General features: G+C 50.4%; 2 protein-coding genes across 2 annotated transcripts; one reads left to right on the top strand and one right to left on the bottom strand.

The window, feature by feature from the left end:
• Positions 1-9,175: 9,175 nt before the first annotated feature.
• On the top strand, positions 9,176-10,232 carry LOC103629600 (uncharacterized). Its single transcript, XM_008650681.2, has one exon. It carries the CDS (start codon positions 9,460-9,462, stop codon positions 9,895-9,897), a length of 438 nt encoding a protein of 145 aa, XP_008648903.1. The 5' UTR covers positions 9,176-9,459; the 3' UTR covers positions 9,898-10,232.
• Positions 10,233-11,054: 822 nt separating this feature from the next.
• LOC103631209 (polyamine oxidase 3) lies at positions 11,055-16,383 on the bottom strand. Its single transcript, XM_008652166.3, has 12 exons — positions 16,028-16,383; positions 15,842-15,930; positions 15,636-15,749; positions 15,465-15,552; positions 15,310-15,370; positions 15,110-15,237; positions 14,923-15,020; positions 14,388-14,817; positions 13,991-14,281; positions 13,411-13,582; positions 12,093-12,170; positions 11,055-11,680 (listed from the first exon to the last, which is right to left on the bottom strand). Exons 1-12 carry the CDS (start codon positions 16,142-16,144, stop codon positions 11,649-11,651), a joined length of 1,698 nt encoding a protein of 565 aa, XP_008650388.1. The 5' UTR covers positions 16,145-16,383; the 3' UTR covers positions 11,055-11,648.
• Between the last annotated feature and the right edge of the window lie 679 nt (positions 16,384-17,062).

Raw genomic sequence — 17,062 nt, 5'->3', positions numbered from 1 at the left:
CCTAAAGTGAATTCTCCTAATTTTGCTCTCGGGATAACCGGTAGGGTATAAGATGTAACCCTCGTTATCCTGAGGCATGGGAGCCTTGCCCTTAACAAAATTAGACAATCTTTTAGGAGGGGCATTAAGTTTGACATTGTCCCCCTTTTGGAAGTCAATGCCATCCTTGATGCCAGGGCGTCTCCCACTATAGAGCATGCTTCTAGCAAATTTAAACTTTTCATTTTCTAAGTCATGCTCATTGATCTTGGCATTAAGTTGAGCTATGTGATCATTTTGTTTTTTAATTAAAGCTAGGTGGTCATGGATAGCATCAACATTAATGTCTCTACATCTAGTACAAATGGAAGTATGCTCAACGGTAGATGTAGAGGGTTTGCAAGATTTTAATTCTACAACCTTAGCATGTAATATATCATTTTCACTTCTAAGGTTAGAAATAGTGACATTGCAAACATCAAAATCTTTAGTCTTAGCAATCAATTTTTCATTTTCATTTCTAAGGCTAGCAAGAGAGATATTCAATTCTTCAATCTTAGCAAGCAAATCAACATTTTCATCTCTAAGATTGGGAATTGAAACATCACAAATATTAGAATCAACCTTAGCAATTAATTTTGCATTTTCATTTCTAAGGTTGGCAATAATATCATGGCAAGTGCTTAGCTCACTAGATAGTTTTTCACATTTTTCTACTTCTAGAGCATAAGCATTTTTAACCTTAACATGCTTTTTATTCTCCTTAATTAGGAAGTCCTCTTGGGTGTCCAAGAGATCATACTTCTCATGAATAGAGCTAATTAATTCATTCAATTTTTCTTTTTGTTGCATGTTTAGGTTGGCCAAAAGGGTACGCAAGTTATCCTCCTCATCACTAGCATTACCCTCATCACTAGAGGTTTCATATTTAGTGGAGGATCTTGATTTTACCTTCTTCCTTTTGTCGTCCTTTGCCATGAGGCACTTGTGGCCGACGTTGGGGAAGAGAAGACCCTTGGTGACGGCGATGTTTGCGGCGTCCTCGTCGGAGGAGGAGTCGCTAGAGCTCTCGTCGGAGTCCCATTCGCGACACACATGGGCATCGCCGCCCCTCTTCTTGTGGTACCTCTTCTTTTCTCTCCTCTTGCCCTTCTTGTTGTTATCCCTGTCACTCACTAGATAATGGACATTTAGCAATGAAATGACCGGGCTTACCACATTTGTAGCATACTTTCTTGGAGCGGGATTTGTAGTCCTTCCCCTCCTTTGCTTGAGGATTTGGCAGAAGCTCTTGATGATGAGCGCCATCTCCTCATTGTCGAGCTTTGAGGCGTCGATTGGTTGTCTACTTGATGTAGACTCCTTCTTCTCCTCCGTTGCCTTGAATGCAACCGGTTGTGCTTCGGACGTGGAGGGACCATCTAGCTCGTTGATTTTCTTTGAGCTTTGATCATCAACTCAAAGCTCACAAAGTTTCCTATTACTTCCTCGGGAGTCATTAGTGTATATCTAGGATTACCACGAATTAATTGAACTTGAGTAGGGTTAAGGAAAACAAGAGATCTAAGAATAACCTTAACCACTTCGTGGCCATCCCATTTTTTGCTCTCGAGGTTGCGCACTTGGTTCACCAAGGTTTTGAGCCGGTTGTACATGTCTTGTGGCTCCTCCCCTTGGCGAAGTCGGAAGCGACCGAGCTCCCCCTCGATCGTCTCCCGCTTGGTGATCTTGGTCACCTCGTCTACTTCGTGTGCGGTCTTTAGCACGCCCCAAATCTCCTTTGCGCTCTTCATCCCTTGCACCTTATTATACTCCTCTTGACTTAGAGAGGCGAGGAGTATAGTGGTGGCTTGGGAGTTGAAGTGCACAATTTGGGCTACTTCGTCCTCATCATAGTCTTCATCCCCTACGGATGGTACCTGTACACCAAACTCAACAACATCCCATATACTTTTGTGGACTGAGGTTAGGTGATATCGCATCATATCACTCCACCTAGCATAATCTTCACCATCAAACGTTGGTGGTTTGCCTAATGGGATGGAAAGTAAAGGCGTATGTTTAGGAATGCGAGGATAGCGTAGGGGGATCTTACTAAACTTCTTGCGCTCATGGCGCTTAGAAGTTACGGACGGCGTGTCGGAGCCAGAGGTGGATGGCGATGAGGAGTCGGTCTCGTAGTAGACCACCTTCCTCATCTTCTTCTTGTCACCGCTCCGACGCGACTTGTGTGAAGGGGATTCCTTTTCCTTCCCCTTCCCTTTGTTGTAGGCCTCTCCCGATGGAGCCTTCCCGTGGCTTGTAATGGGCTTCTCGTCGGTCCCCATCTCTTTCTTGGCGTGATCTCCCGACATCACTTCGAGCGGTTAGGCTCTAATGAAGTACCGGGCTCTGATACCAATTGAAAGTCGCCTAGAGGGGGGGTGAATAGGGCGAATCTGAAATTTACAAACTTAATCACAACTACAAGCCGGGTTAGCGTTAGAAATATAAATGAGTCTGAGAGAGAGGGAGCAAAACAAATCGTAAGCGAATAAAGAGCGAGACACGATGATTTTTTTTACCGAGGTTCGGTTCTTGCAAACCTACTCCCCGTTGAGGTGGTCACAAAGACCGGGTCTCTTTCAACCCTTTCCCTCTCTCAAACAGTCCCTCGGACCGAGTGAGCTTCTCTTCTCAATCAAACGGGGCACAAAGTCCCCACAAGGATCACCACACAATTGGTGTCTCTTGCCTCGGTTACAATTGAGTTGTCACAAGAAGAATGAGAAAGAAAAGAAGCAATCCAAGCGCAAGAGCTCAAATGAACACGAAAAATCACTCTCTCTAATCACTAAAGCTTTGTGTGGAGTTGGGAGAGGATTTGATCTCTTTGGTGTGTCTTGTATTGAATGCTAGCTCTTGTAAGGTGTAGAAGAGTGGAAAACTTGGATGCCATTGAATGTGGGGTGGTTAAGGTATGTATAGCCCCAACCACAAAAAATGGTCGTTGGAAGTGTGCTGTCGCATGGCGCACCGGACAGTCCGGTGCGCCAGCCACGTTAGCAGACCGTTGGAGCTCTGACTTGTGGGGCCTCTGGACTGTCCGGTGGTGCATCGGACAGGTCCTGTAGACTGTCTGGTGCGCCTTCTCGCGCGTGCCTGACTTCTGCGCGCTCTGGCGCGCATTAAATGCCTCTGCAGGTGACCGTTGACGTGGAAGAAGTCGTTGCTCCATTGGCACACCGGACAGTCCGGTGAATTATAGCGGAGCGCCCTTGGAAATTCCCGAAGGTAGCAAGTTTAGCTTCAAGTGCCCTAGAGCACCGGACACTGTCCGGTGGTGCACCGGACAGTCCAGTGCGCCAGACCAGGGTGCCTTCCGGGTTGTCTTTTGCTCTTTTGTTTGAACCCTTTTCTTGGTCTTTTTATTGGCTTATTGTGAACCTTTGGCACCTGTAGAACTTATAGACTAGAGCAAACTAGTTAGTCCAATTATTTGTGTTGGGCAATTCAACCATCAAAATCAATTAGGAAATAGGTGTAAGCCTAATTCCCTTTCACGTACCCTAAGCCTGCATGCTCCACCACTCTATGACGGGTACTCTAGTATTTGGAACTATAGTCCTGTGAGTCCGGCAACCTGGGGTCTGGTTCTAGAGAACAGGCACACGTCCCCTAGGGTGGTCCGGAGCTGTGTAGCCGCTTAGCCTGGTCCCGTACCCTAAGCCTACACGCTCCACCACTCTGCAACGGGTGCCCTAGTATTTGGAGCTCTGATCCAGGGGGTCCGGACACACGGATTGGCTTCCCGATCTAAGTCTTGCAGGTCCTGTTGCGTGAATCAAAGGATAAAAGATACCAGTTAGTGGGTCCTATGGGTGCACCACTAAAGCTTCCTAGCCAAGGCTGTGTGCAGGTCCAGGTCCTAGTCGAGACGACCTCCTAGGGGCTAGGTCACCAATTCTTTCTTAAGTATACTGGCATCCAGCTTCGACACGTCGAGCCTACATCCCAGGGGGGCCAAGTACCAGGGAGAAGTCGGTAACGACGCACACAACAAAGACAAATAGCATACAGATAAGTTCTGTCAGATTAATACTTCCCAAAAGTATCTAACAAAACTAGAAAATATTACAAGTTGCACCCCAGCGGAACCCTTGCCCCGTTTCTGCAGATCTAGCTACTAATCATCGGCAGGATCCCGCTGGAAGCGCTCGGCCACCACCTCCACAGTATCTTGAACGGCCTCCCGGGCGGTGTCTTCGGTGTCGGCCACCGGACCAGCAATCACCGGCTCCAAGGAGATGGCCGGGTCGTGGCTCCGGAAGCACGTCAGGATGTACTCAATCACCGCTTGGTAGAGCCTACCGCTTTCGGCCTCCAGGCGGGCGCCAAGGATCTGGTCCAGGCGTCGGAGGCAGTCGGCAGCGGAATCTAGCACCGGGAGCGCGTCGGAGATGAACGCCGGTAGCTCCGACACCGGGATGGGGCTCACCCCCAACGGCACCAGTGTCGTGCTCGCCTCGCCGGCCCAAGCGGCGATGCACTGGACCCCGGCGCGCTACTCCACCTGGAGATCCTCGAGCGTCTTCTTCATCGCCTCCACCGCCTGGGGGGCCGGTGCTGCCTGCGCCGCCTGCGCTGCCTGGAACTAGCGGACCCGCTCCCCCAGCGTCCGCTCCTTCTCCTCCAGCATCTGCTCCTTCTCCTCCGCCTCGAGCTTATGATCGGCCAGCAGCCCCTCCCACCTTTCAAACATTTTCTCCCTGAAGGCGAGATCCTTCTCCCGCCAGGCGAGGTCGGCCGCCCGCTTATCCAGGGAGGCGTCCTTCTCCTTGAGGTTCTCCTCGGCCAGGGCAAAGATGCTGGCCTTGTCATCCAGCTCCTGCTGCAGCCTTTACAGACTCTCCACAGCCGCGGTCTGCTGGACCCGCTGCTCCTCCAGGATTTTGTTGAGGGCGTTCAGCTTCGCCTGGAGCTCTGTGATGACCTCCTCCCTCTGGTCCAAGTGCTCCTCCTTCTTGACCAGCTTCTTCTCTTTCCGGTGCACCTCCAGCTCCCGGGCATACACCTTCTGGAGGTCCTTGATGTAGTCCTTGCGGTCCCGCTCAAGCTCGGACCACTCGGAGGCGAACTGGCGGGACGCCGCCTTGGTGCGCTCCTCCAGCTAGGTACGCTAGTCGCTGAGACACTGGTGTTCGGCCTCGAGCGCCCCCACTCCCGCAGGATCGCCGCCTCAGTTTCTTGGAGGGCCTGATGGGCACGAGATAGCACCCGGGGAGGGGAATCGACGCCGCTTCTGGTTCGGCGCCGGACCGGAGCCGCCGCCCAAAAATCACCTCTGTCTCCTTCGGAGTGGGCGGCGGGTTGGAGCTGGACGTGCCCCCCACGTCGACCTCGATGGCGGGGGCGGGCGCAGCTGGGGCCTCCTCTACCGCTGCTGACGGCGTACTCGACGACATCGCCATCGTTGAGGCTGTGGCAGCCGTCGGTGCAGTGGGGACCCCCTCCGCCGCTGCAGCACCGCTGGGTGTTGGTGCCGCTGTTGTCGGACCCCCAGCTGGAGCCTGGGGGCCCGGTGGCGCTGTCTCGACGGCAGCGGCCGGGGGCGAGGGAGGCACGGCCTTGGGAGCAGAGGGGGAGGAAGCCCTGACAAGCAAAGGATGGGTTAAGACCTGTCGTCATGTTAAATAGACTAATCAAAAAGAAAGGGGCTCCACTCACTTGGGGCCCTGGACCTTCCAGCAACCCTGGAAGCGGGGTGACCGCTGCTTCTGCTGCTGCTATTGCTGCTACTGTTGTTGCTGCTGTTGGTGGTGCCCCTAGGGGAGATCATCCCCAGGTGCTGTTGGCGACGGCGAGCCTGACGGTGGTGGTGGTTGTGGTGGCGGTGGACCCGATGGCTGTGGTGGCGGAGGACTAGCGCGCCTTTGCGCGCCCTGGGCCTGGGAGCTGGTCTCCTCGGCCCCGCCAGCAGTCCTCTGACGCTTCTGGGAGCCGGCCTCCTCGGCCCCAATGGGGGGGGTCCAAAACAAACGACTCGTCGGCGCGGCGCAGCCGACGTCTCCTCTCCTCCTCCGACATCCCGGCGCCGCCTAGGGTGGAGGAGCTACTTGCAACCCCTTTGCCCTTGTCCAAGGGGCGAGGGGCCGCGGCGGGGGCGTGGGAAGCTCTGGCGGGGGCGCTGGGGGCCACGCCGGCAGTCTGGGGGCCTCCAACCGGCGCATCGGAGATCCAGATCCCGCGATGGGGGTCCCGACCGCCGGTCTGGCGAACCGCGACGCCGCGCTCGTCGAGGGTCGGCAGCGTGGCCAAAATCACCGTCCTCAACCCTGCGTCGTCGCAGAGCGCAGGAATGCCCTCGGGGAGGATTAGAGACTCAGGGACGAAGGACTCACCAGTAATCCCCTTCACCAGAACCTCCAGCTCCTCCCAGGACAGGTCGGTCCCCGGCCCGCGCTGGATCCGGCCGATGTCGTTTGAGCCGGTGAACCAGCAACATAGACGCGCCCTCTGCTGCAGCGGCGCGATCCGGCGCTTCAGGAAGTCTCCGACCACGTGCATCGACGTCAGGCCGCCCGCCGCCAAGCTCTTGATCCTGTCCAGTACGAACTGGAACTCCGGCGCCAGGGATGGCTTGGCCCTCCACTGCTTCCGGTCGAGTCTTGGCTCGTCACTCGGCAGGGCGAGGCGGTCGTTGGCCTTCGCGCTAGCGATCACCCGGTCGTCGCGCCAGTTCTCCCACCTTACGCCGCCAAGGGAGGGGATGTAGGCGTCGGCTGAATCCGGCCTTGTCTAGAAGTAGTAGGCGCCGAGGTGGTCCTTCGCCTTCCCCGACTTCACCAGCACAAAGAAATGGCGGAAGAGGGAGGTGCAGGGCGCCACCCCCACGAACATCTCACACAGGTGGGCGAAGATGGCCGTCTGGAGGATAGAGTGAGGGGTGAGGTGCTGAAGCTGGAGGCCGAACTCCTCCAACAACAGCAGGAAGAAAGGCGAGATTGGCAGCGCCAACCCACAAGAGATGTAGGAGGTGAACAAAACGAACTCCCCAGCGGCGAGGCCACCGAGGGGGACGGCGCCAGCGCGGATCCTCTCGGCGAGCGCCGGCGCACTCCATCCAAGCAGGTGGCGCACCACATCGAGCGTCGCCTCGGTCTGGAAGCGGTCGGGTTGGCCAAGCGAAGTCATGGCGACTACGGCGGCGGAAAGTAGAGGAATATGTTTTCAGTTTGTGTACAACTGAATGGAGGTTGAGATTATTCAACTGAAGTAGCACCTGCACTTACAATTTTATAAGTATACCAGATTTGACCTTGATTCAGTTTGTGCTAAACATCAAATTTGGCACCTGAACCGTTCAGGTCCCAGATTTGACCTTGATTCAGTTTGTGCTAAACATCAAATTTGGCACCTGAACGGTTAAACAGTGGCCAGTCTTGTGACCCGAACGGTCCACAAGAATAACTCGGACAGTCCACGGTTAGATTAATTTGGACTGAAGTTTTTATCTCGTGCATGGATTATTCTAACAAACTTATAAGAAACTGTTAGATCTCGTCTATAAACGAATCTAAACCTCCACTATATTTCGCAGGAGAAGAACCGGCGGCCTAATCGTCGCGCCGTCGGCTGCCACCGCTCGAGCCGCTCGCCCCGGCCACATGACGAAGCCGCCGCAGAGAGGGTTCGGAGGAGAAAGAATCGGCTCGGGGAATGATTGGTCTAGCTAGCTAGCTAGGTTTTTCTGAGAAATAAGCGTCGCCCGGGCAGCAGGATACTGATCAGTTTCTGCACACCGTGACCGCCGTTATGTAAGATGCATTAGTATAGTTGTTCTCTTTGAAGTCTAGTATCTGTCTCGGACTCGGACCAGCCAGTGAGCCAGCAGAGAGGGTTGCATGCATGCCTGAAGAACTAGTGCATGCATGTATGAGAGTCGCCCATGCATGCTCTCGTCTCGTGTAGGATGGACTGAAGGACGTACCATGGCTAACCCTATATACCTATAGCGATAGAGATCGACTGATCGAGGACGACCCAGCAGAGCCACAGGAGGCTGCCGCCGCCGCCACCACCAGCCTGCCGTTGTGTGCGTAGCATATGAATGCATGGACTCGTAGAGCTGATCGATCCATCCATGGAGCTAGCTAGCTAGCCGCCCCAGCTGCATGCATGCCCGAGAAGAATGCATGTCTTGCCCGCACATATATCATCATTCGGCATGGGCACATCACATCCCCATGAATTGCGCGGAGGAGCTCTCGATTGCGCTGTATCTAGTGCTACTGCTAGATCGATGATGCCAAGGCAGGGAGGCGTCAGGCGTTCCCACGCGCCGGCCCGGCGGTGAGCGTGCAAACGGCAGCTACTAGCGGTCAAACGGGGCGGGCACGCAGCCTTCTGCCGTCTCGTCGAGGTCGACGATGGATCTGGATCCCGCTCGCTCCCACACCACGCCACGCCAGCCACATATATTGCATGCCAATGGCATGAGCCATGAAGGCTGCAGAGCGAGCGAGGCGCTCGATCGCATTGCCCGCCGCGTGCTGCAACTGGAACTCCAGCTCTGGAGCCAGCGCGCTCGCCACATTTAACACACGCCAACGCACACACCTCCCGTCCTCCGTCGTCCTCTCCGGGTGCGCCGGCCGGGCCGGGTCTTGGTTCCTTTCTCTCGGAGTGAGGGCGACTGGGGGGTTAAGGCTCATCAATAGGGGCCGGCCGGGGTTGGGTGGGTGCGGCATGCATGGACACGAGGGATGGGATAGGGGGATTCAAGGCTCTTGTGCCCTGCGCCCTTTGGGTTCCAGAGTTCTACTACTTACGTACTGTTGCTTAGGGGCTTAGGGCCTGTTTGTTTGGATTATATAATCTCACTTATTTTGAACTAAAATTGATATTATGTAATCTAGTAGATTATAATCTCAAACAAACGGGCCCTTAGTTAGTTAGTAGAATATAATCTCAAACAACAGGTCCTTAGTTAGTTTCCATAAAATCTTGTAATATCTATGGTCAAAGTGAAAGTATAGTCAGTATGTAGCTAGAGGCTGCAAGTTCTGTTACGTTGATGCCAGTTCTCTCGTGCGCCCATCAGTGTGAGGACTGAGGAGTGTTTACGACGTGCGTACACTAGAAGCGCGCGATTGGCCGGGCTCGCTGCAATTACTAGCTAGTTGGCTAGCTGCCTAGTGGTCAGTGGTCACCACTCACTGGGGAGACTGAAGCGAACCACGCGCAGCGCTGTTAAAAACCCAGAGCAGACTGCCAGGCTCGGCGTCGGCGGCTACTCCCATTTGTTTCACCACCTCACCTGAACGGGCAGTGCCCTGCGCGGCTGCGCCCAGTGCCGGGGCACTGTAGTGCCTCCCTCCGTCCCTCGTTCCCGTCTCCTCGCGCACCGAACCAACCCCGTGCGAGGCCGAGGCCGTGACGCGGCGAGATCGAGCCAGCTAGCTAGCTCCACGTATCACGCGGCGGGCGGGCGAGAGCCCCATGAGGCGGTGGCGGCGGGCACGCGCCGCCGCCGCGCTGTCGTGCCTCGCCATCGCCATCGCGCTGCTGCTGCTGCTACTGCAGCTCGCCGTCGTTACCGAGGGGAGGGCGCCGTCGTTGCCGCAGCCGCAGGAGCGCGCGCACGGTGACGGTGAGGGCCACGCCCACGTCCACGCGCGCCCTCGCAGTCACAGCGGGAGCGGGCTGCCGCCGTCGACGGGTGCAAGGGCAACGACGACGACCGTGCACCACGCTGTGGGCGTCGTCGGCGCGTCAGTCCGCTTCGACGCCTCCGCCGCAGGTGGTGCCGCTCGTTGGTGTAGTAAGAGCGGCGGGCGGAAAGCAGCGGGCGGCGCCGGCGCTGCTGCTGGCGCATGCGCCGCCGACGACGACAAGCGGCGGATACCGACGGGTGCTAACCCTCTGCACAACAGATAGATGATCGCGCGCAAGTGCAACCCGACGAGCTTGCTAGCCTAAGATCCATGTTATCTTTTTTTTTGAGCTTCTTCTGTAGTAGTGAAAATTGTTTTCCTCTTCCTTTTTCGAGCTTTTTATCTGCCAGCACCCCGGCCCCAGTGTATATTCTGCCTCTCCTTGCTGAGAAACGTACTGTATTGTACATATAGTATGCTGCAGCAGCCCATCACCTGAAACTGCTCACTTGGAATGTGGGCATGTGTTAATGCTCTTGTACCCTTTTTATTTGCCAGCTGCTGCCTGGCCTTGGTCCTGAACAGTATAGCATGCGTCCTACTGATGCTTGAATTGAATTGAAGGCCACTCTGCAGTCTGCACACACACATCCCTCTCGGTCTCGGGTTGCTGGGCAAGGCAAGGCATGGTAGCCCCAATGTGAAGCGGCAGCAGGAGACACGATCCACGGGAGAGAAAGTTGAGCTAGCCACTGCTCCGATCCTAGGTGCAAATGCAAATGAGCAGGACCCAGGAGCCGTTCTCCATGGACTTGTTCTTGGACCAGAGCCTCCTTGCCAACTCTAGGCAGTGGTCCTGGCCAACCCAACCTTCAGTCCGTTTTGGTTAATGGCAAACGGTTCTTGGAGCCCTTCTGTGGCTCTGGCTGGCAGGCTAGGGCCTCGGCTGGTTCTTGTCCTCACGGAGGCCGGGAGGGAAATGGCATGTGAAATCTGTAACCATCCAAAAGCGCAACAGCTGCCTGATATTATATTATACACAGCAAAGGCGGCGGATAACTGGTGTATAGTTATCACGCAAACAACAAAGATAATTCCTTGCAAATCACCATCCATGGAGAGAGTTGTATGAGTACCAATTAACTAGCCTTCCCGAGAAGCCAAAAATAAATTTACGCCTTCTTTACGAGAAGAAACAGCCTCTGGTCCAGCTGAAAGCTAGCTGCACTGGAGTGCCTATATATTAAGATGAATAAAGTTGAACAAATCATGCAACTAAAACAGCAGATATATAGCGATGCCACGCGTTTCAACTGTTTCGTGAAATAAACTGCACCGAGTTTCTTCGCCGGGCATCTATATAACCATGTATGACATATTAACCATGCCCCCCCCCCCCCCCCCAATGCATCAGAATTCATGCATGATGTATTCATAATCGTCAGCAAGAGTTTTTCTTCCAAGGCTGCATGAAAGGAATGGCATCATGTTGTTTACCCAGTAAAACTATGCCTCGTGGAAGACAAGTCCAAGACAACATTGAAAAATAGTATGGCACCTCAAACACATTCGATCGGATCTGTATTCCCATCACAAAAGTTCCATATTGTCGAGATCAAGCTACTCCCTCTGCTTTTTTACATGTCGTATTAGGTTTTGTCCTAAGTCAAACATTCCTATCTTTGATCAGCAATTTCAATAAAAAAATCCATGTAGTTTCACAACATGTGAACTATATATACTATTGAAATACTTCTCATAATAGTGAATCTAAAAACATATACCGCATATACATTTTTTTTGAAAAAAATGATGATCAAAGATATAAATATTTGACTTGGGACAAAACCATTGCAGCATGTAAAAAACAGAGGGAATATGAGACTAATTAGGTGTGTCACCTGTGTGTAGTAGCCAGTGTCTGTTGATCCATCCAGGTTCAGAGTGAGAGCTAGAACCATGTTGAACGTGTCACCAACACGCATTGAATAGACCTCAGTAGCAACATCTAGCTAGTTGCATGCACATTACATTTCATTCTCGCTGTGAGCTTCGATTCGAGTAACCTGCACATGGACATTATTGAAAAGAAGTGGCATTACATCATCTTATATTTGCAGCAAGATAAAAGAAGAAATCTGAATAATCATGCTTTGAGCGATCAAAGAACTGCATATTGCAGAGCAAAGTATTCAATTGCTAGCAACGATTTACAGGGCAGCTATGCAGTTTCAGATGATCTTTTTTTTCAGTATGCCCCTCTGCGAGCAAGGAGCGCCGGCGAGGAGAGCGAGAGAACGAAGTTGGATTTGGTGATGTTGGAATTTGCACATGTTTGTATTTAGTGATCAGCCCGCTAGTTTATTTGATTCCACTCGGTGTTCCATTTGCTTCCAATAGTTCGACCTAATCACCTATCCAGAAAAATTATCGGCCAACAAATGTGGTTTCGCTGGGGAGAAGTGAGATATAAATTACCTTTGTCGAATTTCTTGCCATCAGGATCGACCCTGCTCACCTTGAATTTATCTTTGAAGAGGTGTTCGGCCATTTCTCCTGCACGTGATAGATAGCAATAGATTAGTAGCAGGCCAAAAGGTCCAAAAGTTCCCAGAGGGCAAAACGTGCAAACCAACGGAGATACCCACATCAACTGCAGGTGATGATCTACACTATATAGAATATTTGGAAAGAGCGATATTGCAGGGTTTTCCAGTGCAAGGAATAAGTCTTTCAAGTGCTGGCCTCACAAATCCAAGAGGAGATCTGCTTATTTCGGTTGGCTTTCGCTACAACTCTGTAATCCATATCCTTGTATCCAATCAACTATTATACCCCTCCCCTATCTCTTTTTTCTCTTGTTTTGTAACTGTACAATCTTCTATTCTACTATAATGAAACAGTAGAGCCACTACCGAATGTTTACTCAAAAAAACGGAGATCGAAGGGGGCAAAGATATGAGATTGCATGCGGCAGCCTATTGGGTTCTAGGGGTTTACCTCCTAAGAGCAACTCCAAAAGGATGTTAATTTTTTTACCCAAAACTGATTATTAAGAATAGGCTACAAAGTTTTAAGAGTGGATCATGATGAGTACTCCAACAGTTCATCTAAATGTAACATGTGGCGCAATCTGTACAGTCGTCGGAAGACTATGAATGATCCAATGTGTTGAGGAATGGATTGGGGAGGAATAGAACACACCAAAATATAAGAGAGAAGGTTGTGGATGCAGGACACGAATTTTTTGAGAGAAGAATGAGGGAGCTGTTGGAGTAAGAAAAACCACTATTCTTGACTAATATCTATTTTGGATTAGTTTACACGTTCTTTTGGAATTGCGTGGTTTAAGGTTTAGTTGGGAAATTTCTGCGGCGAGGTGATTCATCTAACGTGCGCGTTTAATGACTAACGGTGTGTTTGGTTGCCTGCATCTGCGCGTGCTTGCATCACAGGATGCGGGTAGTTGGTTGCTATGAGCTAGGCTATGCGCGTGCGAGTTCTATGTTTGGTTGCCTGCACGTAGATTTGGATCCAGGCTCGCACGATACATAAAGCACCATGGACCAGGCTCACCAGATACGAGTAGATTGGTCGCATCTCCAGAGCTAGGTTCACACAGCCAGGTTGGCGAGAGAAACCAACCAAACAGACCCTAACTGAACCGCGTAGATTATGTTGAATTCATAGGGCGGCACTGACGCACTGCAACATATAACAAAGAATACGTCCCCTAAAACCCGGGGTGCTCGCACGAGAGGAAGGGAGGAGAACGGGGGGCAGGCTGCGGCCATACCTGGCGGGTGCTCGTCACCGGTGCCGACCTGGCGAAGGGTGTCGCCGCTTGCTGCCCAATCGTCGCGCGTGAGAGAGGCCAGCCGAAGAAAGAAGAGGAATCCACGCGGACTAGTCAGAAGATGTCCGTTGCAAGGCCCAAACAAGTCCAACAAGCAGCCCGTGCTGAGGATCTGTTTTATCATGTTTTATCGGGCTTGTCTCAACTCTGTGACTCCATTTCGTTGCGTTGATATTATCTAAACTAGGTAGATGCCCGTGCGTTGCAACGGTATACAAAATATTCAACAAATTGTTAGTACACAAAAAATAACACCACATATTTTAGTTGCACCAAAAAATGATACATTCCCCGCTTGTAAGATTAGGGCCGCATTTTCTTCCTACTTTGCACCTCAGCGAACAACAAAAATCAAAGAACCATACAGTCCATAGACGCACTTGCACACTTGAAGAGCACTACACATCTCGTTATCCTCCCATACACCTAAGCAGCATGAGCTTGATTCCTGGGCATCCATTCCTTGATATTGTTCACATTAATGAGGGTCTAAGAGTGGAGATGGGTTACAACAACATACAAAATATTTATATATAATGGCCATGGCAGGGTGGCACATCTCCAGCATGTCAAGCTCCCTGAACCGCTCCAGAACTTGCATCTTGCACTCCTCGGCTGCCATAACACCAGTGGAGAAGGCGCCGTGCACCGTGCCCGTGTACTTGACACTCGTGGCCTCTCCTGCGAAGAACAGGTTGTCCACGGGGATGCGCAGCTTCTCGTACAGATCGCGGGGTTTGTTCACCCCATCGAACGTGTAGGAGCCAAGTGTGTTCTCGTCCGAGCCCCAGTGCGACACCAGGTAATTCATCTGCAACACCAAATTTTGGTCAGCGCAGGCTGCATCATACAATGCGTTCTACAGCAAGATCCTCTTTTGTTACTATAGCTCAAGTTATTGCCAACAAACTACTAACCGGCTCAGCTGCATTGGGAAGGATCTTCTTCAACTGAGAAAAGGCAAACTGCGCAGCAGCCTCATCTGACATCTTCTCAATGTCACGAGCAAGTCGGCCAGCAGGCATGTAAACAAGGACAGGGTGGCCTGTTGCCTTGTGAAGGTTGAGGAAATAGCTGCAACCATACGTGCTAGAGGAAACGACGCCGATGAACTCCACGTTAGGCCAGAAAACCTGGCCGAAGTGCAGAACAATTTTGTTCTCAACTCCAACCGTCAGTTCTCTGATTGCCTCTTCTTTCCACTCTGGCAGCCTCGGCTCAAATCTGATGGTTTTCGCTTTCAGGACACCCAACAGAACAGTGACCACTGCTGCGTCCGCAACGAATGTTTGGCCACTGCTTACAGTAACCTCTACCCTGTTCCGGTGGCGAACAATTTCCACAACCCTGAAGAACAAAGAACAAGGGTCGGTGCTGGAGCAATGGCTGATGAAAGTGAAACTACAACTATTGAATACCAAATTGATAATAAAAAGGATATATTATGCATACTTATGGTTGAGGCGTATATCTAAGCCTTTTGCAAGAGTATTTATAACTGGACGATATCCACGAACCATGAGGCCATGGCCACCTGGAAGCAGCACCTCCTGCATCCCATCAACATTATCATGCATAAGGCACAATAATTTCACAATGTGCAAGTATACTGGCCAGATTGTAAGAAAAAGAAACATACCTGATCACAGCCCTGTAGTGAAATTGAATCTGCGTCAGTGGCAAACCAACCCTCCATACGGCACAAATACCACTGAAGAACTTCATGAGCAATCCCTTCTTGCCTGTAGTGAACACATGGAAAACCCACTGTTAAAATGACTGGTATGTTTGTGTTGAACAGTGAACAAAGGCAGGAAGTAGATTAGTACAAACCTCAACTGTGAACAATGGCTTTTGCGATAGACATATCTTCATTGGTTCCTTCCCTCAATTTGCCAGTCTGTGCACAGATGTGTTGTGGGTAAATCAAATAATAGAAACTACCTAAAATCAACAGGCACTGACGCCATGAAGCCTTCCCAATCTGGGCATACCTCTTCCAGTATGGTCTCAAACACCTTCCCAATCTTTTCTACCAACTCCTGTGGTACTTGACGTCCATTAGTGTCATAGAGTGCATAGCTGAAGGCAATAGAACAAGTTAGCGGCCATCATTAGCCCCCATCATCTCTCAAAGCACAATTCAGCCTAATGCAAAGTTTTACCTCTCCAGATCATGATCAAACAGCACAGAATCGTCTCCACTTGTGCGGTACAGTGGAAGTCCAAGCCTTCCAATTATTGGTGCCAAGGGATTTTCTTCACAGACGCCATGAAGCCTTCTCAATAGAAATGATGAAAAAACACTCAATGCATTCCTTCAAGATGAACTTTTGGGCACATGGTGAAAGTTCAAAAGAATGGAACTCACCAAGATGCTCCCAAATCGACTGGAAACCCAAAAGAGTAGTCAGTGTGAACTCTGCCACCAATTCTATCACGAGATTCCAGAAGAATAACCTGAAATGCATCACAAAAGGATCTTTTCATTTTTCTCAAATAAATATGATTGCATCACCAACACACAAACATGACAAGAAGTAACACTGAAAAATACCTGGAAGGATGCATTTCTGAGCGCATCAGCAGCAGCAAGACCTGTAAACCCACCACCAATAACAATAGCAGATGGTGTGTGTGGCTTTCTCCCATTTTCACCGCATGAGCCTGACATGAAGACAAGATATGTTTTATCTCAGTAAAAATGTTTACTTCTGAATAAAAATGTTTAAGTACCAAATGTGTTCAGAAGTACAAGTTTAGTTCTATTGATCATATTGAGAAGAAAAGATAAGTTTCGAAGTCATTTCTAATCAAATTTATTATTCCAGCAGTATCACAATTTGGACATGGAGAAAAGAAGGAAATAAAGGTGGATGGCTCCTGCTTTTTAACAATATTCATAAAAGAAACTTCCTAAAACATTCTTATGTCCGTTACTGCTAGTGTTTGGATGACATACAACCTGTTCAGTTTAATCTTCTGCAAATTTGGATGCAATTGGGTGATTATGTTCTGTCCAAAGTAGTCGCGCAGATGGAGGGTTGGTAAAGTCTTCCCCAATCTGGGCATGTACAACAAAGGTTTACAAACAGTTTTTATTATCATGCACCAGATAAAAGATTATGAAGTAATTGAAGTGAAATTTAAATGCTCGGTGCAGAACTTACTTGGCCCTTGTTAGAGCCACGTTAGTCCTCTGTAAGTTTGATAGAAACCCAACTGTACCAGCTCCATTACTCCTGATTGTTGATATGATAATTATATCTTCCTCCGCGCCTTGGAAACCATCCACAGATTTTACTTTCACTGAGAAATAATCATTCCTCCTGCAGGCCTTCCCAACCTTTTCTTGTATTGCTCTAACTTGAGCATTGTATGGACACACAACACCAATAGAAAGCTTGCTTCGTGTAGAAAGTGTCTCTACAATAGATAAAAAGGCAAAAACATTATAACCTGCCCAAACATAAACTGACTTGATCTTGATCAAATGATATAATACTTATTAGAGAAAGAAATGAAACATACAACTACAGCACTGTACATTATGGCTGCCCTTACCTTTTAACACACTTTGCACTATCATCGC

The sequence above is a fragment of the Zea mays genome, chromosome 6, assembly GCF_902167145.1.
Source record: "Zea mays cultivar B73 chromosome 6, Zm-B73-REFERENCE-NAM-5.0, whole genome shotgun sequence".
Taxonomy (NCBI): domain Eukaryota; kingdom Viridiplantae; phylum Streptophyta; class Magnoliopsida; order Poales; family Poaceae; genus Zea; species Zea mays.
This window is presented reverse-complemented; position numbering and strand designations above follow the sequence as displayed.

Excerpts from the sequence above, each read along its gene's own strand:
- LOC103629600 (XM_008650681.2), top strand. The coding sequence starts at position 9,460 with ATGAGGCGGTGGCGGCGGGCACGCGCCGCCGCCGCGCTGTCGTGCCTC.
- LOC103631209 (XM_008652166.3), bottom strand. The coding sequence starts at position 16,144 with ATGTCAGGCTCATGCGGTGAAAATGGGAGAAAGCCACACACACCATCT. Across the intron at positions 14,818-14,922 it reads GATATACGCCTCAACCATAA|GGTTGTGGAAATTGTTCGCC; the intron begins GTATGCATAATA and ends TTTGTTCTTCAG. Across the intron at positions 12,171-13,410 it reads CGGTGACGAGCACCCGCCAG|GAGAAATGGCCGAACACCTC; the intron begins GTATGGCCGCAG and ends TATCACGTGCAG.